The sequence below is a fragment of the Pseudophryne corroboree genome, chromosome 6, assembly GCF_028390025.1.
Source record: "Pseudophryne corroboree isolate aPseCor3 chromosome 6, aPseCor3.hap2, whole genome shotgun sequence".
Lineage (NCBI taxonomy): Eukaryota > Metazoa > Chordata > Amphibia > Anura > Myobatrachidae > Pseudophryne > Pseudophryne corroboree.
Genome location: NC_086449.1, coordinates 714844639 through 714872566, shown reverse-complemented (window position 1 = coordinate 714872566; position 27928 = coordinate 714844639). Strand labels below are relative to the sequence as shown.

The 27928-nt window shown below is 47.3% G+C and overlaps 1 protein-coding gene across 6 annotated transcripts in view; it reads right to left on the bottom strand.

Annotated features, from left to right (window-relative positions):
* The window catches only part of LARP1 (La ribonucleoprotein 1, translational regulator), a 145287-nt gene that overhangs the window by 16159 nt on the left and 101200 nt on the right, over nt 1-27928 (bottom strand). For 5 of the 6 annotated variants that reach the window (XM_063928359.1, XM_063928361.1, XM_063928362.1 and 2 more), the window contains 7 exons: nt 25991-26140; nt 25519-25681; nt 24280-24424; nt 23932-24106; nt 23398-23570; nt 22260-22646; nt 19458-19581 (listed from right to left, as the gene is read on the bottom strand). In XM_063928359.1, the coding sequence (XP_063784429.1) occupies nt 19458-19581; nt 22260-22646; nt 23398-23570; nt 23932-24106; nt 24280-24424; nt 25519-25681; nt 25991-26140 (1317 nt within the window). The remainder of the gene's footprint in view (nt 1-19457; nt 19582-22259; nt 22647-23397; nt 23571-23931; nt 24107-24279; nt 24425-25518; nt 25682-25990; nt 26141-27928) is intronic. The other variant, XM_063928360.1, reaches the window with a different exon arrangement.

The window sequence follows — 27928 nt, the reverse complement described above, 5'->3', positions numbered from 1 at the left end:
TAATGCGCGCACCACATCCAGAGTTCCAGAATGTCCTGTTAACACAGGAACTACTATTGGTTGATTGATGTGAAGAGATTACACTACCTTTGGTAAGAAAGCGGGATTCGTCCGAAGTTCCACTCTGTCATCATGAAACACCAAATACGGTGGCTTGCATGACAAGGCACCCAAATCTGAAACACGCCTTGCTGAAGCTAAGGCTGTTTTCCAAGTGAGAAACTTAATATCCACTTGCTGTACGGGTTCAAAAATAGGATTTTGGTACTTACCAGGTAAATCCTTTTCTTTGAATCCATAGGGGGCACTGGAGTACTCTTGGGATATGGACGGCGTAGCAGAAACAAAGGCACTGAATATTTAAATTTAGAACTCTCCACCCCTCCATATCCCAGAGTACCTCAGTGTACGAACCCAGTGTTTTTACTGAGCGAACTACTATAGAGAGGTTGACAATGGAGAATTCCTATAACATAACGGACAACAACAAAGTTGACCCATAACGTTAATGTCAACTAAACAGTTGACAGCATAACCGATAGACCTTTATAGTTTGAACCAATCGGTGAAAATGTGTTACCATAAGCTCCTTTGAGCTTAATACAAACCAGGTAAAACGTGTTACCCTAAGCTCCTCTGAGCTTAAAACAACCCAGGTAAAACTGCTCTGGGTGGGCGTCCAGTGCCCCCTATGGATTCAAAGAAAAGGATTTACCTGGTAAGTACCAAAATCCTATTTTCTTTTTCATCCACTAGGGGTCACTGGAGTACTCTTGGGACGTACCAAAGCTTCCCTCGTGGGCGGGAGAGCTGTTTGACACTTGTAACAGTAGGCGGCCAAAGCTAGATGCTGATGCCGCAACCGTTTCATAACGTGTAAACGTGCACAAACGTGTGCACTGAAGGCTATGTAGCCGCGTCGTAGACGCTCCACGACCAGCTGGTCTTGACATTCCCACAGAACCTGTGGAATGAGCTATTAGTGACGTAGGCTATTGTAACCTAGCCTTAAAGTAAGCCTGACTTGTAGTCATTTTTATCCCACTGGATAATTTCTGCTGAGAAACTGGCTAACCCCAGTTGGCAGCATCATAGAGAACAACCAACGTATCCGTATTACGTACTGTAGACGTTCGGGACATATAGACGCGTAATGCGTGTACCACATTCAGAATTCTAGAATGTGCTGTCAACACAAGAACCACTGTTGGTGTATTGATGTGAAGAATAAGAAGTCGGAATTCGTCCGAATTTCTGCTTTGTTATGAGAAAACTGAAATACGGTGGCTTGGAATACAAGGCACCGAAATATGAAAACAAAACCCTTGCCGAAGCTAAGGCTAGAAGACAACGTTTTCCAAGTGAGAAACTTAATCCCAATTTGTTGTAAGGGTTCAAAATATGAAACTGTAAGAAAATCTGAACCCAACCTCAAAGTCGCCTGGCGCTGTAGGTAGGATAAATGGAGGCTGCCCTTTGATGACACCTTGTAGAAAGGTGTGTACCGATGCAATAGATTCAAACGTCTTTGAAAATAACTTGACCACACAGATACCTGCACCCTCAGTGCAGATAAACGCAGTTCTCCATTCCACCCAGTCTGTAAAATAACAGAATACGGGTAACTGGAAAGATGATGTCGGAAACTTCCGATCCTCACCACCTATATAGGCACACCAAATTTTTTTATTAATGAGCTGCCGTAAGCGGCTCCTAGCTCGTAACATGGATGGTATAACCGATACTGTAATGCCCTATTTCTTTTCTTAAGATGGCAATCTGAACCCCCCACCCCGTTAACCGCAGCCGCGGTACCTAGGTAAATAGGGGTAAAAGAACGGTCCCTGTTGTAACAGGTTGGACGTATTATGAGCAAGCCAAGATCGTGTGCAAGTATTCCTTGGAGCTTCGAGAAGCAAGCTTTCCGAAGCCCATGAGATCTCACTAGTATGACTGTGACGAACTGTCTTATGATCCGTTTTAGCAACGGAGAGAGCAGCGGAAAACGGTGGAGCCAAATACACAAGGCTGTACTACCACGCGAATGTGAGAACCTCCACCGCCACTGCCCTTGTGATCTGTCGTTCTGTACACATACTGAGCGTTTGTAATTGTGGCGAAATGCTATCATGTACACCTGAGGGTAACCCCACCTGTGGACCACATGTGACACCTCTGGATTTAATGGCCAGTTTTCTGGATGAAAATCCCGACGGGTGAGATCATCTGTCTAACAGATGTCACTCCAGGAAAGAACCCTGTCGACAACATCACCTTATGGTGTTCTGGGCAATTGAGGATGCGAGTTACCTCCCGCATTGCCATGCGGCTGTATGCAACTGCCGTTGCGTTGTTTGACTGCACTTGGACAGACTGAAAGCGAACATGTAGTGCATTGTAAATTGCACGGAGTTCCAGGACATTTATAGACAGCAATCTGTCGTGATCCGTTTTCGAACCCCTGTCGCTGATCTTTTTTAACTACAACTCCTTAAACTCTGAAACCCTCGGCCAGAGTATAGACACCCTCGCCCCCCTGTGGGAAAATGCGAGTGAAACCCAGCGAATTAAAACGCTTCGAAAACACATAATTGTTCCTAATAGGCGAACACCCAATGTACCGCTAGTGTGCGTGGCGTTTGCACTAATTATACTAGATCAGGCATGTCCAAACTGCGGCCCTCCAGCTGTTGTGAAACTACACATCCCAGCATGCCCTGACACAGTTTTGCTGTCAGAGAATGCAATAGCTGTGTAAGGGCATGCTGGGATGTGTAGTTTCTCAACAGCTGGAGGGCCGCAGTTTGGACATGCCTGTACTAGATGGTTCTGGTGTAGTAGGAAAATCTGTTTGATTTACCCTATCTATAAATTATACCTAGGAATTGAAGTCGTTTGAACTTGACACTGCAACCGTGGTGTACGTTAGCAGCGCAAGTAAGAGGAACCTCTGTTGAGACAGAGTTCTTATGAGCAGATCGTCTAAGTATGGAACGATTGTTACTGCCAGGACTCTAAGATGAGCTATTATCACCAACATCACTTTTGTGAATACCCGAGGCGCTGACAAGAGGCCAAACGGTAGAACCTGAAACGGTTAGTGGTTGTGGCGTGTTGCAAAACGCAAGAACCTGTGATGCAGTGACCAAACCGGAATGGGTAAATACGCATTTGGAAAATCAAGCGCAATTTTGCAATCTTGTGGCTCCAAATATGCAAATACTAACCGCAGAAATTCATTTTCAATCTGTAGTAAGTGACTTGCTGATTGAGACTGCGATGGAGCCCTCCGGCTTTTGTACCCCAAACAGAGGGGAATAAGTAACCCTGAGTCTGTTGGTGTACCAGGCCTGGAAATAAAAACAGCTGAAAACCAGCAGAGACTGAATTCCAACCTGCCAAAACGCCTAATTGCGTCCGACAGAGGCAGTCTTGTCCTTAACCTTTAAATAGTGGATACATCCATGATTGGCTGTCTGGTAACCCGGCAAATGTAACGTGTAAAGGCGCGCTTCCACAATTGGAAATTCGAGATGGCCTAAGAGGCCGTCAAGCCGCTGGCTTGTTGACTTTAGCGCCCTGGCGTTACAAGTCGTGACTGTTTTTGTACCACAGCCTTGAAAAGACTGAAGTCTAAAGACTTTAAACACCGGACCAAAGAATTTCCGTTTTGATACCGGAGGAGGCAATTTATATGATGCATTGCTGACCTTTTGGCTGCAGGACTGCTTTAGATGCAGGAGTTGCGTTAGCGTGTGCTCCCGAATACTGCTCAGCTCAGCTTGCTGTCTGCGCAGTTTGATTAATAAGAGTGTCAGCTCCTCAGGCAGGAGTGCATCATAAAGAAGCCAGAGAAAATAGGATTTTGGTACTTTTATTTGAATCCATAGGTGGTTGGCCAAACCCCCTACTATCTGACTGCTGGTCTAATGTACCCTTCTCACGAGTAGTTATTGCTGTGAGGTCTGACATAGAATTTGTCATTCTGTATTAAATGATAAGACCAGTTAAATTAACACCCAAAAGGAAGCTGGACCTTTGGAAAGTCTGAGACTCCTCCATTAGAGCTGGCGGAGTAACTTCGGAGACTCCGATCTTACCGCTTCTGTCGAACGGAGTCATTTTGAATTGCCAATGCTTAACATAGGTCTGGGAATAAACAGGCTTCCCCTGAATATCAAATATAGTACCAAACAACTTCTGGCCTTGTCGTGCTGATAAAAAACGAGAATCGAGGTAACAGACGTCAGCAGAAGCTTTACAGAGATACTCTGCAGCTTCTTATTAACGATAAATCCTAATGACCCAAATGTATGTTGGGTCTTTATAATGTTTGCACTGACAAATTCAGCAATGGCGGATTCTCCCATTTAGATGTGGAAACGGGTAAATAGACTTAAATCTTAGTCAGATATTCTAAATAAGAAACTCATTGAAGATCTGTCGTTTATTAAATTCGACGGATTAGATGTAAGAGTCTCCTTAGTCTCTGTAAATTTGAGACATTGACCTACTGGTCATTTATTGTTTTTATAGTCTGTGTTGGAGTTATACATACAGACAACACAATAAGCAAAGGGCAGACCTGCACATGTGTAATATATATATCTATATATTTATGTCGAAATACAGTTTACATGGCTAACTTATGTGAAACCTGAACCAAAATTCCCACTAACACCCCTGCGCCTCCTTGTGGAGTAGAGGTGTATGGCCGGAATGTTCTGGAATTATAAACTGGAAGAAACAGGAATGATTAAAATGGCCCCCATGCCATGCTTACACTGAAATTCACAGGACAGGTTACAATACCTGCTGCAGTGTTAATATAGGCTTAATAGCCTATTATACAGGTAATATAGGCTTAATAGCCTATTATACAGTGATAATCACAGGTCTAGTATACAGTAAAATACATGCAGTTTACAATACATGCCTTCAGCTAGCCTTCCAGTTAATATAAACACTGCCTGCAGTGAATTTTGTATTAACATTATATGGCAGCCTTAACAGAAAAACAGGAAACATGTTAAAAATGGCTGCCATGCTTACAGTTAGAAACATAGTTTAGGTTATGACACTGATAGCCTATAACTAACTGCCTGTTTAAAAAGCTGAACAGCCTATGACTTCTTAACCCATGCAGCCTTGCTATATGGTGCTGCTGCTATGGGCATTTACTCCCCCTCACCCCCCCTGCAGCTGCGCTGCTTGTGAGGTAGCTTCTCCCCCCTATACCTGCAGCGGACGGGAGCGGGTGCAGGGAGCCTAGCGGAAGCAGGGGAGCGCTGTGTATAGCGCCGGGGAGCTGCGGTCCGGAAGAGCGGCGGCGTGTCTAAGTGACGTGCGGCCGCTCCGAGCAGTGTTTCTCGTACAGCAGTGGCCGGGTAATCAGCGGCGGGCTGCGGTGGCCGGGTAATCAGCGCCGGAAGAGCGGCCGGTGTCTCTGAGTGACGTGCGGCCGCTCCGAGCTGTGTCCCCCTAGATAGCGGCAGTGTAGAGCGGCTGGCTCGGGCGGCCTCGTACAGCGGTGGCTGGATAATCAGCGGCGGCACCTGTAAGCAGCGGCGGGTGTATGTAATCAGCGGCGGGCCATCGGTAAAGGAGCACTTTCCCCACACAGCAGGGCGGCAGCGTGAGCTGACCGCCCTGACACCCCACCATACCTTGCTCGTCGTGCCGCATGTAGTGAGGGCTATGACGGGGCTTCTTCAGTAAGCTCCGTCCAGCCTTTCCAGCAGGTGTGAGCTGCGTGTGGCTGTGAGGGTGCTCTTTGTGAGGACCGACACGCCATGCGCTGCCTCCGTGCAGCGGCACTATCCCAGACCCATGTTTTTACAGAAACTGGGAAGGGATGTGATAAGTGCAAAAATTAAAAAGTCAAAATGAAAAATTAATAAAATCTTCCACCAAGTGTGGGAATCCCACAAGCCGATGTTAGTGCTTTGAGCACAGAAAAAACACTGGGTTCGTACACTGAGGTACTCTGGGATATGGAGGGGTGGAGAGTTCTAAATTTAAATATTCAGTGCCTTTGTTTCTGCTACGCCGTCCATATCCCAAGAGTACTCCAGTGACCCCTAGTGGATGAAAAAGAAATATGAATACTGTAAGAAATCTAAAACCAGATTCAAGTCCCATGGCGCAGTAGGTGGAATGAATGGAGGCTGTACTCTGAGGACACCTTGCAGAAAAGTGTGTACCGACGGCAATAGAGCCAATAGTCTTTGAAAATAAATTGACAACGCAGATACCTGCGCCTTTAGTGTAGATAAACGGAGTCCTCCATCTAACCCCGTCTGTAGAAATAACAAAAGACGGGATAAGTTGAAAGATGATGTCGGAAACTTCCGAGCTTCACACCAACCTATATAGGGACGCCAAATTCTGTAATAATGAGCTGCCGTAACCGGCTTCCTAGCTCGTAACATGGTTGGTATAACCGATTCTGGAATGCCCTCTCTTCTTAAGAGTGCGGTCTCAATAGCCACCCCGTCAAACGCAGCCGCGCTAAATCGGGGTAAAGGAACGGACTCTGTTGTAACAAGTCCGGACGTAGTGGGAGCGGCCAAGGATAGTCTGCGAGTAGCCCGCGGAGATCCGAGAACCAAGCTCTCCGAGGCCAATGAGGCGCCACTAGTATGACTGTGACCGACTCTCTTTTGATCCGTTTTAGCAACAGAGGGAGCAGTGGAAACAAATACACTAGGCTGTACGGCCAAGCGATTGTGAGCATCCACCGCCACTGCCTTTGGATCTCTCGTTCTGGACACATACTGGGGCGTTTGGTGATTGTGGCGAGACGCCATCAGGTCCACTTGAGGGTAACCCCACCTCTGGACCAACATGTGAAACACTTCTGGATTTAATGCCCATTCTCCTGGATGAAAATCCCGACGGCTGAGATAATCCGCCTCCCAGTTGTCCACTCCCGGAATGAACACTGCCGACAATATCACTTGGTGGTATTCGGCACAATTGAGGATTCAAGCTACTTCCCGCATTGCCATGCGGCTTCTAGTTCCTCCTTGTTTGTTGATGTACGCGACTGCCGTCGCGTTGTCTGACTGCACCTGGACAGTCAGAGACGGAAGCATGTGCACTGCTTGTCGTAGCGCATTGTAAATTGCGCGGAGTTCCAGGACATTTATAGACCGCAATCTTTCGTGATCCGCCCAGAGACCCTGGAGCTGACAATTTTGAACTACAGCTTCCCAACCTCTGAGACTCGTGTCCGTCGTTAGAATTATCCAATTCCAGCCACCGAACAGTTTCCCTGCGGTTAAATTGTGTACTTTGAGCCACCAGAGTAGAGACACCCTTGCCCGTGGCGACAACCTCACTCTGTGGTGAATCTGCAGATGCGAGCCCGACCACTGTGCGAGCACATCCAGTTGAAATGGACGTGAGTGAAATCTTCCGAACTGAAGCGCTTCGAAAGCCGCCACCATTGTTCCTAAGAGGCGAATGCACAAATGTACCGAGACTGTGCGTGGCTTGAGCACTAATTGTACCAGATGGCGAATAACCTGTACTTTCTGTTGTGGTAGGTAAATTTTTTGATTTACCGTATCGAGAATCATACCTAGGAATTGAAGTCGTTGAGATGGAATTAGATGTGATTTCTTGAAGTTGACAATCCAACCGTGGTGAACCAGTACATTGTACGTTAGCAGCGCATGTTGGAGAAGCATCTGTTGAGACGGAGCTTTGATGAGCAGATCGTCTAAGTACGGAAATATTGTCACTCCCAGGGACCTGAGATGAGTTATCATCACAGACATCACTTTGGTGAATACCCGAGGCGCTGACGAGAGGCCAAACGGTAGAGCCTGAAACTGGTAATGGTTCTGCCGTATTGCAAAACGCAAGAACTTCTGATGAGGTGGCCAAATCGGAATGTGAAAGTACGCATCCTTGAGATCTAGTGCAATCATGAATTCCTTTGGCTCTAAACCTGCAATTACTGACCGCAGAGATTCCATCTTGAATCTGTAGTAAGTGACGTACTGATTGAGACCCTTTAAGTTCAATATTGGCCTGACTGAGCCATCCGGCTTCGGTACCACAAACAGACTGGAATAATAACCCTGACCTTGCTGTTGTACCGGGACCTGAATCAAAACTGCTGAATCCAGTAGGGACTGAATAGCAATTTGCAGAACCGCCCTCTTGTCGTCGGAGAGAGGTAGTCCTGTCTTGAAAAACCGCAGCGGCGGAAGACAGTCGAACTCTATTTTGTAACCTTTTAACACTAAATTGCGGATCCACCCATCTGTGGATGTCTGGAACCACGCCAAATGGAACGTCTGAAGGCGTGCTCCCACAATTGGAGATCCGAGATGGGTTGGGAGCCCTTCATGCCACTGGCTTGTCGGTGACTTGTTCACGACTTGTGTTGGTTTGTTGGAAACCACGTCCTCGACCCCGTCTACCAGGCGTGGCTGTTCCTCTGCCACGCCCGCGAAAGGGCTGAGGTCTAAAGGATTTGAAAGCAGGTCCAGAGTATCTCCGTCTTGGTACCGTTGGAGGCAATGGTAAGAAAACAGACTTTCCTCCCGTGGCCTCAGAAATCCATTTGTCCAATTCAGGACCAAACAACTTCTCGCCACCGTAAGGTAACGCCTCTATACCTCTTTTGACCTCTGCCTCCGCTTGCCAAGAGCGCAGCCAGAGAGCTCGTCGTACTGTAACCAGCGACGATGAAATGTGAGAAGTGAGCTGACAGACGTCAATAGAAGCTGTACATAGATACTCCGCAGCCTCACACATTTGATTAGCAAGAAGTATAAGGTGATCGTCATGTAGACCAGACTTGAGTTCTGTTATCCATACTATGAGCGCCTTAGTGACCCAAATGCCAACCAACCCAGGTCTCAGCAGCACTCCTGCTGCTATATACATGGACTGTAGCATAGTTTCTATTTTGCGGTCTGAAGGGTCTTTAAGCGTAGTAGCAGTTGGCACTGGTATGGTTAATTTCTTTGTAAGTTTCGACACAGACGAATCAACCATTGGTGGATTCTCCCATGTACATGTCACCGAGTCTGGAAACGGGTAACTAGACTTAAATCTGTGAGGTATAGAAAACCGTTTATCTGGATTCTGTCGTGTTTCTACTAACATCTTATTAAGAGACTCCGAAACAGGAAAACACATTGGAGATCTCTGTCGTTTAGTAAATACGACTTCATTTGTCAGAGGCTCCTCCGTTTCTGTAAAATTCAGAGACTGACGCACCGCTCTGATGAGATTATCAATGCCTGGGCTGGTAAAATCATCACTATCTGACTCCACTTCGCCCTCCTCACCCTCATCTTGTGCCGTGAGGTCTAGCATGGAATCGTCAGAATGCAACATAGCCGAAACAGGTAAATCATAAGACATATGAAATTAATCCCGTCTACCCAAAATGGATTTGGACCTTTCGCAAGGCTGAGACGCCTCCGGTAGTTCTGGCGGTCTCACCCTAGACTCAGATCTTGCCGCTTCCCGCTCTTGTCGAGCGGGGGTCAATTCTGATTGCAACCCAGCCAGCACATTGGCTAGCATTTCCCATGGAGGGCCCGGGGAGGAAACTGGCTTTAAAACCGGAGCAGAAATTGTATTCGTAACTGAATCCACAAAACATACTTTACATGTGGTAGATCCATCCGGTAACACACTGCTACAGACCTTGCAGTGAAACTGCTTTTTCGTTTTTGCTGGTGCCTTACTCATTATGCAGACAGACAATACAATATACAAAAACAGACAATTGCACGACTCCGTAAAATAGTACTAAGGTGTGTGTGATATATATATCTGGCCAAGTGCAGTACACGTGGCCAGTCCTATGAAATGTGATCCCAAATTCCCACTAACACCCCTGCGCCTCCGGTGGAGTAGAGATGTAGTACTGGAACGTTCTGGAATCACAATAGGAAGACACAGGAAGCATGCTTAAAATGGCCCCCATGCCATGCTTACAGTATAATCACAGTACAGGTCATAATCTTTTAAAACAGATATATAACCTTGGATAGTGTAACAAAAATCCTATGTATATTATCCATGCAGCCTAGCATACTGCTGCTGCTTGCCCCCCCTCGTGCAGCTGCTTGCTACTTATAATGGTGCTGTGATTCTCCCCCCCCCCGTATGCTCCGTGGCAATGAGCATGTAAAAGGGCCGGGGCGCGGGTAGTGGCAACCAAGGGACGGCCAGCGGTAGTGCGGGCGGCCAGCGGGAGCCGGACGCGCCGGAGAACAGACAGCGGGAGGCGGGGAGCGCGGTCCCTCAAAGTGGCTTTGAGCAGCGGCGGCGGGCGCCTGTATGCTGTAAGAAACAGTGTCCCCACACAGCGGGGCGGCAGCGTGAACTGACCGCCCCGTCCCCCAACATACCTGGACTCCTGTGGTGAGGCTCCGACGGGGCTTCTCTGTAAGCACCGGCCAGCCTTTCTGCAGGATGTCTGCTCTGGCGCTCTTTTGGTGAGGACCGACACGCCACAGCTGCTTGTAGCAGCTTCCACTATCCCTGACCCTGGCCTTTTGGAAGGGGGAAAGGGATGTGGTATGAAAAAAAAAAAATATTAACAAAAAAATAAAAATATTCAAAATAATTGTGGACTAAGCCACACAAGCCTGTTGCTACTTGAGCACAGAAAAAACACTGAGGTACTCCGGGATATGGAGGGGTGGAGTGTTCTAAATTTAAATATTCAGTGCCCTGTTCCTGCGGAAGCCGTCCATATCCCAAGAGTACTCCAGTGACCCCTAGTGGATGAAAAAGAAACGTGTGTTCCTCGCACCAAGAGACATATCTTCTCCAGATATGATGATAGTGTTTTGACGTCACAGGTTTCCTGGCCTGAACCATGGTAGCAATAACCTTTTTGGGAAGGCCCTTGTGAGCTAGGATGTTCCGCTCAATCTCCGGGTAGACGAACGGTCCTTGCCGAAGATCTCTCTTCTTAGTGGTAGAGGCGAAGGGCCTTCGACGGACATGTCCTGAATATCCACGTACCAAGCCCTCCGAGGCCAATCCGGGGCAATCAGAATTGCCTGGACTCCTTGATTCTGATTTGCTTGAGCACCCTTGGGAGCAACAGAATGGGAGGAAAACAGGTAGACCAGCCAGTAAGGCCAAGGCGACGTCAGTGCATCCACTGCCCTTTTCTGAGGGTCCCTGGTTCATGAGCAATATCAGCGAAGCTTCTTGTTGAGTCGAGAAGCCATCATGTCTATTTGTGAGCAGCCCCACCGGTGGATGATCTGCTGGAACACCTGATGGTGGAGTCCCCACTCCCCCGGGTGGAGATCGTGACGACTCGAAAGTCCACTTCCCAGTTGTCCACTCTCGGAATGAAGATTGCGGACATTGCTCTTGCATTTCTTTCTGCCCAGAGGAGTATCTTTGACACCTCTCGCATGCAGGCTCTGCTTTTTGTCCCTCCTTGCCAATTGACGTACGCCACTGCTGTGGCGTTGTCAGACTGTACTTGGATCGCGTGATCCTTGAGGAGAGGCCTGAAACAGAGCATTGTAGATCGCCCGAAGTTCCAGAATGTTGATCGGAAGGAGGGCTTCATGGGCTGACCACCTGCCCTGGAACTGCGCCCCTTGGGTGACAGCACCCCATCCTCTCAGACTCGCATCCTTTGTGAGGAGGGTCCAATCCTGAAACTCCGGCCTTCCAGGAGATTGGAGGATTTCCTACCATAGGAAGGAAATCCTGGCCTGAGGTGACAGCCGAATCATCCGGTGCATCTGGAGATGTGATCCGGACCACTTGCTCAGGAGATCCAATTGAAACGTTCTGGCATGGAACCTTCCATATTGGATCGTCTCGTATGAGGCGACCATCTTCCCCAACAATCTTATGCAAAGATGGATGGATACTAAAGCAAGTCGGAGCACCATGCACACCATCTCCTGAAGTGTTCTCGCTTTGTCCTCCGGGAGGAACACCTTCTGGGCCACAGTATCCAGTAACATCCCCAGGAACAGGAGCTGCTGAGTTGGTTCCAGGTGGGACTTCTCCAAATTGAGAATCCACCCATGGCGTGACAGAAGTTGGATAGTGTGGTCGATATGGAGCAATAAATGCTCCCTGGATCTTGCTTTTATCAGAAGATTGTCCAGGTAAGGGACACCATTGACCCCCGGACCCGGAACATCATCTCCGCCATTACCTTTGTGAATACCCTCGGAGCGGTGGACAGGCCGAAGGGTAGTGCCTGGAACTGGTAGTGAGCGTTGTGAGCGTCCAGGAGGGCAAACCTCAGATAAGCCTGATGATGTGGCCAAATCGGAATATGAAGGTAGGCATCCTTGATATCCAAGGAAACCATTAATTACTGTTCTTCCAGGCCCACAAACACTGCTATCAAGATTCCATTTTGAACTTGAAAACCTTTAGTTAAGGGTTCAAGGACTTTAGATTCAAAATGGGCCTTACTGAACAGTCCGGCTTTGGTGCCACCAACAGATTGGAGTAATACCCCCTGCCTCGTTGTGGTATTGGTACTGGAACAATGACGTGGGACTGGACAAACTTTTGGATGGCCTGTTGCAACGTATCTTGCGTATCCTCCAAAGCTGGTAAGCTTGATTTGAAAAATCGTTGGGGAGAGGCACCGTCAAACTCCAGCTTGTAGCCCTGAGAAACGAGGTCCCTGACCCAGGTATCCTGGTAGGAAACCTCCCAGACGCGGCTGAAGTGACGCAGACGAGCTCCCACCTCGAGATCCCCTCGGGGTGGGTGGGCACAGTCATTCTGAGGAGTTAGTAGAAGCAGAACTGGTGCTCTGTTTCTGAAATCCGGTGTTTGCAGGTCTTTTTGTCTTGCCTCTATATGCATCGGAGGCACTAGATTGAAATCTGTTAGACCGAAAGGACTGAAGAGATGGCCCTGGGTAGGAATGCCTAGCCGGCGGGGCACCGAGGGGAGAAACGTGGATTTCCCCAGCAGTGACTTTGGAAATCCACGTATCCAACTCATCCTCAAAGAGCCATTCATCAGAAAAGGGGAGGGATTCCACACTGCGCTTGGATTCTGCGTCCGCTATCCACTGAAGCAACCACAAGGCCCTGCGCGCCGACACCGCCATGGCAGAAGTCCTAATATTGCCCATATCCTTGAGCGAGTCACACAGGACACGTGCAGTGTCCTGAATGTGCTTCAGGAGAGTCACCGTAGCAACCAGAGGCATACCCCCAGAGAGGCCATCCTGAATTTGAGTAGCCGACGAATGCATGGCATGGGTCATCCAGCAACCCGTTATGACCGGCCTTTGCGATACACCTGCGCTGCTGTGTAGATAGACTTCAGTGTAGTCTCTATTTTTCTGTCCCCGGGGTCCTTTATGGTAAAGGAGCTCGGGGCAGGCAGCACCACCTTTTCTGCCAGTCGAGAGACTGATACATCAACCCCCCGAGAGTTCTTCCCAGAATTTCCTACCGTCACGAGCACATGGGTAAGTGTGCAAAAATCTTTTTGACACTTGCCATTTTTTGTCTGGATTTTGAGAGGCCATCTTAAATAGGTCATCTAACTCTGCAGAATCAGGGAAAGTGACTGATTCCAGAGTTCCTCCCATGGAATCCTCATCATTTAACTGAATAGGGACACTGTGCTCAGTACAGACCTCTGCTGGCCAGTTCCTGTACTGCTTCGGTAGCTCTGGAAGGAAGAATCCAAATTCAGCAGAAGGTAGAGAGCTAGCTGCTGACTGGAGTGGAAGGGTTCGTTTGGAAATGTCTACATACAAAATACAATAAAACACTTCTAAAATACATATAAGAGGAATTCCAGATCTCTAGCTACAAGGTCCTTTCTCCTTCATCCACTAGGGGACACTGGAGTGCAGAAACAATAGGGATATACTAGGCAGTGACTGGGAGCTGGCACTTTAAATTTATAACCATGTGACTAGCTCCTCCCCTACTATGTCCCCCCTCCAAGCCAGTCTAATGTGTGCCCAAGGGAGCTGGTCACTCCTGGGACTAATGAAGATTTTTTATTTTTATTTATTCTTCTTTTTACACTCACAGACTGGCAGCTCTGCCTCTGCCAGTCTGCACCGCGGGAACTGCCGGCAGGGTCCCATCGCAGCTGCATGCGGCTTGGGATGGATCCCCGGCTGAAGGAGACGCTGGCTCTCTGAAGATGGCCGGCATGTGTCGGGGCCACTCCATCAACACAAGAACCGGCAGCGGTAAGTATACCCCCCCTCCCCCCCGGCTCGCATTGGCATTGCTGGTGGGGGATGCAGGGCTCTCCCCGCTACGATTGCGCTTCTGGAGTTTAGACTGGGCGCCATAACCGGGGGAAGGGGTTTGGGGAGGAGATTGGGAGTTGGGGTCGTCCCCTCAGTCGCCCGGCCAGCACGGTGAGTATAACCCTGGCTTCAGTTACCAGAAGCCAGGGCTTTTCAGTTCCCTGTGTTAGCGGTACCGCTAGCGCTGTTAGTTTTAATAATAGGCGCCATAGTGGGGGGGGGGGGGGGGGGGGGGGGGGGTTCTACCAGACTTCAGCTCTCAGGTCTCCAGTGCCCCATTAAAAAGAGACTAGTGTTGTTAGTACAACACAGAGGCCGCTGGTTTGGACATATAAAGCCACTGTGGCTCAGCACAATAGCAAATCATAGGATATAGTGGTTAGAGCTACAAACCAGCATCCCACCACTTCCACCGCAATTTATTCTAATAACAGGGACATCCAAGTACAGACCTGTGTTTAAGTCCCACATATCTTTACCTTGCCACTTAGAATTTTCCCCCGGCTTTTCTCACAGGCTGGCCGCCATTTTATGCAACCAGCGGAGTTTACAAGAAACCGGTATTGCACCTGTTTTACTAATTTAGCAGTACACTACATAAGGGGGGGGAACTGCCCTACCTTTATTATTCCTTTGTTTCACACCTTTTTCTTGTAGTGGGCGAAGACCAGAGTCTATTGAAAACACCACAGGTGGTACGAATACTGTTTGTAATTTGGGGAATGTGTGTGGCATCAGATAGTGAAACGTGCTTGTCACTGCACGTTATAGTGCAGGGATTACATAGGGCTACACTTCTTTAATCCCCCTTTTCTTTTAGTTTAACTAAAAGGTGCTGGCATGGCTGGAAAAGGTTCCAAGGCAGCACAAACTGTTTTCACATGTCAAAAACGTTCTGCGAGGTTCACTCAGGACAGGACAGTCAGAGAATTCCCCGTTATATGAGGATTGTGCGGCGGAGCCATCTGTTCAGCCCTCAACACAGCTGTAGGACGCTCCTGTTTGGGCAGCTCAGCTTACACAGGTAAGGTCGCTTTTAACCAGAGACCCCCCGTCCGTCATTTCTCCTCCCCAGGTTTCAAAAAAAAAAAGAGCTGGCTAACCTCAATGTTATACGACTCTGCTGATGAGACGCCTCTCTTGGAGGAGGCGAGAGATGTCCAGGATACTGATGACGATCGGTTTTCTGTGGAATCTGAACCAGCGTCTCAGGGTATCGAGGCGCTTATTGCAGCAGTTCGTCTGGTGCTGCAGGTGAAAGTCGGAACTGGACACTTCACGTCCCTCGGGGTTCGGAAACGGACAGAGAGTTTTCCAGTTTTGGATGAGCTGGATGCGCTGACGGCGGCCTGGAAAAATCCAGATGCACAATTTCAGATATCAAACAATTTTGTCTTCCTATCCTTTCCCCGAAGATAGCAGGAAACGATATGAGCACCTCCCCTTGTATACCCCTCGGTGTCTCGCCGGTCCAAGAAGCTGCCGGTTCCTGGAGCAACCCCGCTGAAGGAGCAGTCAGAGAGATATGCGGCAGCAGGGGTTCTACTTTGCCCGGCGCAGGTAGGTTGTTGGGGAACAATTGTCCTCAGGGCTACAGGATGCTTTGCATCAGGATCAACTGATACCTTGGGCAGTTCATATTGGCGAATTTGCTTTGTATCCTTTTGAGATCTCCAAGGATGACTATAAACTCGGGCCTGATTTTCCGCTTTGTCTATTTTGACCCGAAGAGCTCTCTGGCTGCGACAGTGGCAGGCAGATACTGGATCCTAGAGGGCAGCTGGGGCATTGCCCTTTACGGTCCTGGTTGGGAAGGATCTTACCCCCAGTTGCCTGAGAAATCCAGGCAGTAAGTCCACTTATCTTCCCACTGCAGCTCCAGCTCCTCGACGGCCTTATACCGGTCCTTTTGTGCCTCTTCCAGGTTTCGAGGCCACGCCAGGGGCGGTGCCTACGTCACCCGTGGATCGAAGTATGAGGCCGAGGTTCAACAACCTCGGCCCAGTCTGATGGTAGGTCCTCCACCACACCCATCGCATAGCGGGCCTCCCTCCCACCTGGGGGATCCTACGGTGGGCGCTTGTCTGTGGATTTTCAGGGAGAGCTGGGTACAATCATGTCTAGATGCTTGGGTTTGGTTTCTCATCACTTGCAGTTACATGCTCAATTTTAGAATCCAACCGCCTCAGTGCTTCTTCACCACGGGTTTGCCGGTTTCCGACGACATGAGGGTCGTCCTACAGGCGGCGTTCCTGAAGCTTCTATCCGCAAGGGTGCTGATCCCTGTTTCCTCACATCGGAAACGGGGTTATTTTTCTGGCCTTTTTACCGTACCGAAGCCGGACGGCTTGGCCAGTCCTATTCTGAACTTAAAGGCTCTCATTCCATTTTTGAGGAATCCCTTCAGTCTGTTATTGCCAGTTTGGAGCAAAACGATTTTAGGCGTCCTTGCACATCAAGGATGCCTGCTTACATGTTCCCATTTGGCTTCCTCATCAGGCTTTTCTCCGGTTCGCAATACAGGTTGCTCATTTCCACTTTCAGACCTTTCTGTTCGGTCTCTCTTCTGCTACCAGAGTGTTCACGAAGGTCATGGCAGTCAGGATGGCCCTACTTCAAAGGCAGGGAGTGACGATTGTCCCCTAGCGGGAAAATCTAATGCTGGAGACCCACTCTGCAGACCTGTTGCTTCAGAATATCCGGATAACCCAGGATCTTGCGATTAGGCACGGGTCTCATTTATGCCCCTTGCACAGTTTCTGCTCTTCGGGATGATTATCAACACGGTCTGTCAGAGGATGTTTCCTTCCTCAGGACAAGCTCCTCTCTCTTCAGACACATGTGCGGTGCTGAGATAGGTCACCAATGCCATCCTCTGGGCAGAGAAAAACAATCCATGCCAGGGAACCCGATTTTCTCAGCCGCCAGGTCAGGCACCCGGGTGAGTGGATACTCAATCCCGTGTTTCGTCAGCTGGTCCGCTGATGGGGGTGACCTCTTTCGACCTTGTGGCGTTCCGACTGACTCTTCAACTGCCCCTTTACTACTCAGACGAGAGCCCTAGCGGCAGTAGCCGTGGATGCCCTCACAGCTCCTTGGAACTTCTGGTTAGTTTATCTTTCCTCCTTTCCTGTTGCTACCTCGTTTTCTGCAACGCATAAAGGGAGAATAAGCGCTAGTCCTCCTGGTGACTCCAGATTGGCCACGCAGGACTTGGATGTCCGCCCTACACCTGTTGTCAGTAGAGGAGCCTTGGCTCCTGCCTCTCCGGGACAATCTACTTCAACAGGGTCCTTTTCTTTGTTCAGCCTTACGCAGGCTTCATCTTACGGCGTGGCTGTTAAGACCTTCTAAGAAGGAGTTCCCTCGTTCGGTTATACCTACTATGCTCAGAGTTCGGAAGGTCAGTCACATTGTCTCACTATTACCACTTTGGAAACTTTATGTGGCCTGGTGTGGACGACGAGAGGTTTCCCCTTCGGTTTTTCATTTAGCCGCCTTCTTCATTTTCGCCAGGCGGTTTTCTCGGCAGAGATTCAACTAGGTTCACCTGAGGTTCAGGTCTCTTACGGTTCTCTTCCAAAGGAAATTGGCTTTGCTGCTGGAAGTTCGGACTTTCTTGCAGGGAGTTCTCTGAATGCAGCCTCCCTTTCGTCCTCCAACAGCATCATGGGACCTCAAACTGGTTCTCACTCTTCTGCAGCCTCCGTTATTAAAATGTCTGGAGTCGGTGGAGCTGAAATCTCTCACCTGGAAGGTGGTCCTTCGCCTGGCTCTGGCTTCGGCCAGATGGGTGTCGAAACTTGGGTCTCTCTCTCGTCAGCCTCCTTACCTGATATTCCATGAGGTTTCGGCTGAGCTCCATACTCCAATGTCGTTTCTTCCGCAGGTGGTGTCAGCTTGTCACATAAATCAACCACTTGTGGTTCCGGCCCTCTCGGCGGATTCACCGAATTTCGAGATCTTTGGATGATGTAGCACTCCGAATCTATGTGGATAGGACTTTAGCTATTCGGAGGTCTGATTTCTTGTTTGTTCTGTACGATGCCCCCGTCCTGGATGGCCGGTTTCCAAGCAGACGTTCGCTACGTCTGACCATCAGGCCGGCTGCTCTGACGGTTTCTCGAGAGACACTGTCTTCCATTTCGGCGCACTCTACGCACTCTGTGGGACATTCGTGGGTGGCCACCCGCAGGGTTTCCATGACTACTTTATGTTGCGCTGCCACTTGGTCGGGCCGACATACGTTTGTCAAGTTTCACAGGTTTGACACTTTTGCTGCCTCTGTGTCACGGTTTGGCAGAGCGGTTTTGCAGGACTCTCAGCGCTCTCCCTCCCGTCTTAGGCGCTCTGGGACGTCCCCATTGTATCTGCACTCCAGTGGCCCCTAGTGGATGAAGGAGAAGTCAGGATTTTGGTACTTACCGATAAATCCCTTTCTCCGATTCCACAGGGGCCACTGGACGCCCACCCTGCGCTGTTTTTCCTCCTACTTCACTTATCGGTTTGCATGTCACTGTGTGACTGTGCGTTTTGTTCATGTTACCATTTCACTAGGTTTCCTTCGTGTTATCCTGTTTTAAATGGCTTAGCAAACCTCCTATACTTTAACGTTGGTCTTTTCCAGCTCTCGTCGGGCACAGTTTTAACTAGACTGGCTTGGAGGGGGACATAGTAGGGGAGTAGCTAGTCACATGGTTATAAATTTAAAGTGCCAGCTCCCAGTTACTGCCTACTATATCCCCATCGTTTCTGCACTCCAGTGGCCCCTGTGGAATCGGAGAAAGGGATTTATCGGTAAGTACCAAAATCCTGATTTCTAGGAGAGACGCAACTGCCCAACATGTATAGATGTGGAATTTTTCCTTTATATTTGAGCATGCCACCGGAAAATGCATTTCCATTTGAAGAAAATGTATTTGTTATACAACTAGACATATCAGATAGGGATACGTCTCAGGTCCTTTAAAAGTGTAACTCAATGGTGAACGATGGCCCAAGATCTAGTGTGCACCTAGGCTGGCACTTATGTAGCTTTAAGAATACATTTTAATACGTACCACTATGCACCTGGAAGCAAAATAACAAAACACTGTTCAACAGCACATCGCCTGCAATTGAACTGACCTCTTATAGTCACAGATAAGCACCAGCTACAAAGCCTGTGCACATACAGATCATTGCTTGAACTCACCTTGCTGAAATCTTGGGGGTCCAGGGGGAACTTCCTGATTAGGATCCACAGGGGGTTCCGGGGTTAAAGTGACAAACTGCTCCCGGCTGATCATATTCACCTTTTTGAAATTCTCCACCTCTTGCTGGAATGAGAAAGGGAGTGGATTGAGGACATGAGCACAGTGGGTCTGAGATCACTTTAATAAAAGTTGCTATTAGGGTATGCTAAAATTGTGACTGGATACGCTGGGACGGTTATTTCCACAACCGCTGGAGGGCCGCATGCTGGATACCCCCTTAGGAAGATTATACAACAAAGAGGGCCAAAGCATCGGAAACTACAAACATTCAAATCAATTGGAAGTTCCATAACCTTAACACAAGAACATTTTACCACCAGGTAAAATCCTTGTAACAATAAACCTGCAGCATTTCAAACCTTTTTATTGCACCGCACTTTAATAATCTGAATAGTAAATATTGTACAACAAATTAAATTGAAAATTGTGTTTCAAGTCACTTAATACAAATGTGCCAACAATTTGGCCCACAAAACATAGGTTAATTAAAAAAAAAAACTCCCAAAAAATGGATACAAGAGTCACGCAGATGATAGAGAAATAGGGGTGAGCTTTCCACTAGCAAAATAAGGAAGACGACAGACAAGCAATATATTCTATTTACTGCTCTGCTTGCATGCAAACAAAATGACATTTGGGTAACACAGAGAACAGAGAATGTCCTACGCTGACTTCACAACAGCAAACATTGGGTACAGTGTAAAAACTATGTGGCAATGCGGCTTTAATAGGTCATGCAACGGTCGATTATTCTGGACAATTAGGGTGTGCAGTCACTGGCAGTTATACAACCATCCTAAGGGTGAGCGGTTTAAGCGAAACTCAAAATAGAGATCAATTATCAGGAATGCACCATAGTCACCCTTATAATTAATTGTTTGCTTGTACAAACAGTTACATAAGGTTTCCTCCTTAAAGATACCAGAAGAGAAATGGCAATACACTAATCTCTATTAAAGACATTAAAACATAGGTCTTCAACCTGCGACCCTTTAGCTGCTGTGGAACTACACATCCCGACATGTCCTGCCACAGTTTTGGTATCAAGTCATGCTAAAACTGAGGTAAGGCATGCTGGGATGTTCAGTTCCACAGCAGCTGGAGGGCCACAGGTTGAAGACCCATGCAATAAAACTTTTACACCACCTGCTTACTCAAGATAACTCACTATTTTTAATGGGAGGTGTACTAAGACTTGAAAACTAGAGAGAGATAAGTACCAGCCAACCAGCTCCTGTCATGTTACAGACGATGTTTGAAGAAAAAGAAAAACCTAAAAAAAAAAAAAAAAAAAAAAAAAAAAAAAAAGAGACAGGAGCTGATTGTTTGTATTTATCTTTCTCCACTTTATCACTCTCAAATGCTTAGTAAATCTGCCCCATGAGATTCAGACTACTGTAAATTACCTAAACAGTAGCAAACATCACAATCTTTGCCAAGATGACCCTAAAATGACACCTAGTCACTTACATTCACTGACAGATGATGAAAGCACTTCCCTTAGTTGTGTAGAGGGACTGTTCTGTGCTGGGAATCCTTCACTTATACATTATGAGGACAATGCACTGTGAGCCGCTCTACATCCAACTGGACATACCCAGAAGTCACACCCCATCAACAGGCCTAGAATATGTCCATAGAGAAGTCACAGGACTGTACTATCCTATGTGCACGGCAGGACCCAGAACTATCACGTGACAGGCACCTGGGCAAGCAGTCACAGGTTACACTACCTGTTCTATACAGAAAGATACTCAGACAAACTACATCATCATGACATTCACGTTTAACCAGCTTTATACAGTATTATACATTGCAATAAGCATTACAGCTTGGTGTGTAATAAGTAGTGTATTCACCCTTGTAAGTTACATGTAGTGTTCATTACTTGGCTGTTTTAGCAGGGTTCCGCACCATGCTGGATTTAAAAATGGCAAAATGCTCCCAAGGCTCTTTTAGCAGTGCCCTGCTAAAACAGCCTGCCTGTGCCTTCCAACCGGCGGGACTCTGCAGTCCACAGGTAGGAAGGCACATTGATGATCAGCGGTGGCGGGTGAATAGATTGCATGCACGTGTCATCCATTTAGTGAGGGAAAGGCTTGGGGGCAAGACCAGCGTGTTTGTAAGTGCTGGGCACGCACCCAGGCGTGAAAGCGATGAGGCCACACCTCCCTGCCACACCCACTTCTTGGGCACACACGTAGGATCCCTGTCCTGTTAACCTAATATAGGCTACCAGAAGCCTATGTTCACATATAGGCACCAGATCACAGGTACTGTGCTTTTACACAGGTCAAAGAATGCAGACATCAAAATCCATAAGTGACTGACAGTATGGGGTGAGAGATTCCATGTGTAACACACAGACAGACACTCTAATGATGTCAAAATTCTAAAGATATTACAAATTTGTTTTTTTACATTTTATATGCTGTCTTTATAGGACTGCACCTTACACAAAGGCTCCAAGATAAAGGTTTATTACTGGTCCCTGAAGACGTAATATGCAATTTAAAATGATTTGCCTCTCAGGTCATACATTACAACTTGCCAAGAAAATGTCCCTCATGGCCCAACTTACTGTAACATGTACTATAAATGGCACAAGAATGTTTACGTGTACAAATGAGTTCCTTGTTTCCAACCTACAGATGTCACGGAGGCCTTAGAGTGGTGCAGATGAAGTAAAAAAGACTGGCATGAATAGATTTGTAGTACTATCATTTCTCCCCTTTACTCACCTTAATCTGTGAGTACTCAGGCTCAAACTGCTCCGTCCACAGGTCCTGTTCATAGTAGAACAGACCGTCGTTAATCACTTTCGCCCATTCTGAACTCATCTTGGCCCGAGATGTGTGGTTGCCGGTACGGTCTCCGCCGGGGTGCTTGCGAAGTGAAGGTGGGGTCTGCGTGACAATTAGGATTTTGTTTACATCCCGGTCGTCAATCTCGTAATCAGAGTCCTCGTCTGACCAATCCGTAAAGGTGTTCTTCCTGCCGTCCATCTGCTCCATCTCTTCGTCGAACATGAAATCCAGCTCTTCTGGCTCGTCCTGCTCTTTGGGTGGTTTTGGAGGAGTCACTGGGGTAGGGGTGGTCTGCTGTGGGGACTTCTCTTCCTCCAGCTTCTAGGTTAATTTAAAAGAGGGATTACTACTAGCACCAGCCTAGATTTCCTAGAGCTGGAACAAACAAGGAGGGGGGAATCACAGTCATTCCTCCATGCTTACAGCACAAATTGCTACATTCATCTTAACCACATAACTGGTAAAGCATAAGACACAAATTCTAGAATATTGATAAAAAAAAGTATGACAAATCAGAAAAAGGAAAGCAGTAATCTATAAGATTAGGGATTCAAATGACCCTTATCTAAAATGCACCCGGGACGATATATCAATACATACATCTATAGCGTCCAAATTGACTTGTATGTATAAACGAGGATACGAAGACAGACTGCGAGGCCGTGCATTGTTCATCGTTGATGCATACACACTGAACGATATGAAAGATTGTTCATTTTAGAATGAGATCGTTCATATCATCGTTATCGCCAAGTGTGTAGGGACCTTAAGTCCAATAGTTATCAGACACTGGCCTAGCAAACTGGGCCCAAATGGCTGCAAGTAAATGACGGACTTGTGTTTATCTCACAATGGCCCAAATGGATTAAGCCTTAACAAGAGAAAGTGGAAATGGATAAAGATTGATAAATAACCAGCCAATCAGCTTCCTAACTGCCATGTTACAGGTGGTGTTTGAAAAAGGATAGGAGCTGATTGGCTGGTCATTTATCACTCTCTCTGTCTCCACTTTATCTCGTTAAGGCTTAATACATTTGGGCCAATGCGCCTACTGACCATCCCTAGACCTAACCTTTGTTCTGGCTGGAGAAGGCCGTGGTCTTTTTTTGACTTCTATCCAGCTCTCAGAATCCAGGTCTGGCAAACTGGCAGAAAGCCCTTTTGGCATAGTCTTCAGGTTGCTGACTTCCTTGGACTTTGTGGCCATATTGGGGCTGGAGGTACGTGGGGATCCAGGTGCAGATTCTAGAAACAAATAGTTGTCACAAAGCAATAAAACACAGCAGCCATCACACTATTAAGAGATCCACAAGGTAGAGGACTTTACAAATGGCAACACCCTAAAGCAATGGTCTTCAACCTGTGGCCCACCAGCTGTTGTGGAACTACACATCCCAGCATGCCTTGCTCAGTTTTAGCATGCCTCAATAGCAAAACTGTGGCAGGGCATGCTGGGATGTGCAGTTCCACAGCAGCTGGAGGGCCGCAGGTTGAAGAGCCATACCCTATAGGGTCTTCCATATTCCAGTGGTACAAAAGGCCTAATACAGTCAAGGATACAATTCACCCATGCAATATAAAGCATTATATGGTGGAAAGTGCTCACCTGTCTCTTTCTGGAATCCTTGCCTGGGAACAAACTCTGGACAGTTGATAAGCTGAGAGAAGTCCGTCTGAGAAGCGTCACCAGTAGACTGACCAGGCAGGGGCCAGATATCTGGCTGCTCCTTCCGCCTGATCTTCTCATCAATTATTTCCACAACTTTGCTGTCTTTTAGTGCCTGAAGGACAGATTTTCATCTTTTTGTTTAAACGGCGACAAAGCAACTTGGAGAAAAAAAACTCTAGATCGTGTTAGACAACAGTAACATACATTGAAATGACTCGCTTCTAAGCGATCCCGTTTTCTTGTAACATGGTGCTAGATGTGATAAATCCAGACCACCCAACTCACCTTGACAATCAACCCAATGTCAGTGGTCAGAGCCTGTACACGATGAAAACTAGCTATTAACCCAATAGGCAGGAAGCCCTCGGTATCCATCTTTTTCCGCAGGAAAAAGTCTCTCTGTAGATTGTCCACACTGAAGTAATATTCTCTGCAAGACAGGAAATGTGAGAAGATTGAGAATTTCAGAACAAAACTGGGAAGAGGCGGTCAGTTACAACCACTTAACCATTGTTTTAAATATTTAAAATACTAAAATTCTCTGCAGAAGATTGCATATATAGGGGGAGATGTACTAAGCAGTGAAAAGAATGGAGACGTAAGCCAGTGGAGAAGTAGCCCATAATTTTATAGTATGCAAATTATAAATGTTACTAAAATGCTGATTGGTTGCCATGGGCAACTTCTCCACTGGCTCACTCTCTTATCACTGCTTAGTACATCTCCACCATAGTCATTTATGGCCTGCTGTTTATGGTAGGTCAACTTGAGGTCCATTTTGCACATCAATGACAGTCTATAGCAAGTAATAAAGATACACCCTGGGGACGATTAAAAATGTTTTTATTGGGTGCCCATCACAGCAATTCAATAGTTACTCTGATCGAGCGCCCATTACTTTTCAAGCACCAAAGAGCATTGGGTGTAACTGCAAATAGTGCCTGCAGCGTGCAAAGTCCCATTCAGATGCCCAAACGTAACACTTTTCACTCTTCTGCTCGCCATGCAAGTAGAAATGTTGGCGCTGGCGCCTGAACAGCAGTACAAATGTATTACTGCAGTCGGGCGCCCTCTAGTGGCAGAGCACGGGTGGGGAACGTCCTGTCCGCAAGCCATATAAAGTAATTTGGTCTGGCCCGGCCGAGCCACCTAGGCAACTGCAAGTGGAACTAGGGGATGGGTTGGGGGAGTTTAGCCTGAATGCAGAGGAGTTCCCTATAACATCATTTCTAAGTGGCCGTGCCGAGGCACCAATCAACTGCAAGCAGGACTAGGAGGGGACATAACCTGGCTGGCTTAACTCACAAGGATCGTGAAGCTGCAGCAGCATCCCCTCCAACTGGAGGTGAAGCCGCAGCCTAATTTGGAAGCTCCCATTTTCAAAATATTGGCATAGATGACAGAACCGCTGCCTATACTGTGTAAAATCAGCAAGCGCCTTAAGAAAGCTTATAACCCATATAGATCACCGGTTCAGAAACTCCGTATCATTACAGGCTTTTCTGAAGACAAGAGGCAACTTACATTTGCCGCTTGATGTAATCTTTCAGCAGTTCCTGATCAACGCTGTAGAGCTCCGAGCTGCTCATGTTGTCGTAGTAATAGGTGATATTACTGGGATACTTTGGACCTCGAGACCCATCTGTACCGTCAAATTTCCTGTATCCATACTGGTAGTCGAAATGAGCTGTGAAAGAAACACAGATGTTGAATGCAACATACAGTGGTCATGTAGCAGAATTCTCTCTAGCTGGAGGAGGTACTACGTAATGTTTAGTCTTCAGACTGTTCAATGACACTTTACTAAAAAAGCAAAGTTTAAATGAGCATGCCCTCCCCCTCTGGACACCTTTCCTTCAAAACGTATGTGAACAGCAGTGCAGTGGGAACTTAAGGTAAGTCTTCACAACAGAGGAGAAAACTTCAAAGAAAATGAAAGTTTAAAAAACACACGTGTTTCAGTATAACAGGGTAATGTATATAGATATATACTTACAGCGCGTGCCTCCTCTCCCACGTCCTCGCCCCCTCCCTCGTCCACGACCTCTTCCTCTGAAGCCACCGCGGACTGCTCCCTCACTTTTTACACTAGAGGTGTCATCGTAGTCTGGCCAGTCCCTCTCCTGCTTATTATCTGGATACCAAGCTGTGGGCAGAGAAGTACGATTAGAAGCGCAAGACACTTATATGGGATTGCGCCCACTACTGCGCTTGGCACGCAGCGGCGGGCTTGGTAGCTCGCCACAGGTTCTATTCCCACTCTATGGGTGCCGTGGACACCCACGAGTGGGAATAGTCCCCGTTAGTCGGCATGTCCAACATCGGTATAGTGACCGGCGGTCAGGACTACATACCCACTACACAATTATCTGGCGATATTCAATTGTGCATTTTTTTTTTTTAATCGCGCCCAGAGAGGTCGGGTTTAGCTGAGTAAAAGTAATGGGCGCAGAGCGAAAAGTCCAGATTGGGCACCCAACCAACTGGTGCCTTTTCGGACATTTCAGCTCGCCATCCCCAGATACAAGCTGAAATGTAGGTGGTGGCAACTGACTGGGCACAAACAAAGCAAAAATTGAACAGCTCCGTTGGGCGTCATCTACTGCTAGCCAGCGCTTTAAATAATTGAATCTCATCACATCTGTCCAATCTGGCTGGTTGGAATGAAAAGCTGGTAAGTGGAGCAGACAGTTGAGCATTTGTTCCCAAACACTGAAAAACGGACACACACTGTTGTTCAGGCAAACTGGTTAAGTTCATGATTTAACCAATTGGTCTGAAGTATTGTTTTTGTCCGTTTACCAGAGTTTGGATCAAATGGTTGATTGTCATTTGCATCCACACATTACCAGTTTTTTTTATTCCAAACAGACAGATCCTCTGTAAGATAATTGTATAGTGTATGTCCCGAGATTGGAAACAGAACTAAGGGGGACATGTGTTAAGCAGTGATAAAGTGGAGAACTAAGCCAGAGGAGAAGTTGCCCTTGGCAAAGAATCAGCTGCTCTGTATACTTTTATAGTATGCAGATTATAAATGTCACGTCAATGCTGATTGGTTGCCATGGGCTACTTCTCCACTGGCTCACTTTTCCACCTTTATTACTGCTTAGTACATGTCCCTCTAGTGACAGTAGTCTAGGATAGTGCCCCATACTCCGACAGACAGTAGTGAAAGCCATTTTGCAGCTAACCCAATAGATATACGAATACAGTCAATCCATGATCTACAACATAGCCATCACTCAATGCACGGCTGGAAAAAAAAAAAAAAAATGAAACCCCAAGCTAACAAATGCGGTCTGCAGTGTGCATCTGGACTTTACACTAAATTTAATTGAATCAGTCTATTAGAGATGAGATCCCTAACTTTTACATTACCCATCAGCAAGGGAACGCATAAGACAACACACTGATCGAAAAGAGGGGAGCTGCTTAGTAAGCCACAAAACTAAACATCTCTTATTGCCTAACAGAACTCGTGTCGGTCAGAAACACAGGGTAGACTTGGTGCTCCATATTGGTTTGCACACCATATAACAAAAAACATAACTGTCCCTGGCCTGCAGTAATCACACAAGCATTAAGGTCCTACACACTACTGCAACTTCTCCGGGGAGAGAAGTCGCATAGGTCTCCCTTGAACTGCACCGCAGCTTCCCAGCCTGTAGGATCACATACGATACATCGTGTGCAGTCCTTTTGCATACAATGTATCATATGCTATCCCAGCCAAGGCTACCAGACCCGAGAAATCTATAGTGCAAAAATATACTGGTACGTAATTGGTTCCAGCTAGAAACTGGATTTTGAAACTTACCAGTAAATCCCTTTCTCCGATTCCATAGGGGACACTGGAGTGCTCTTTACAATGGGTATAGAGTGTGTGCTAACCGGGAGCTGGCACTTTAAGAATTTATAAGGGTGGCTAGCT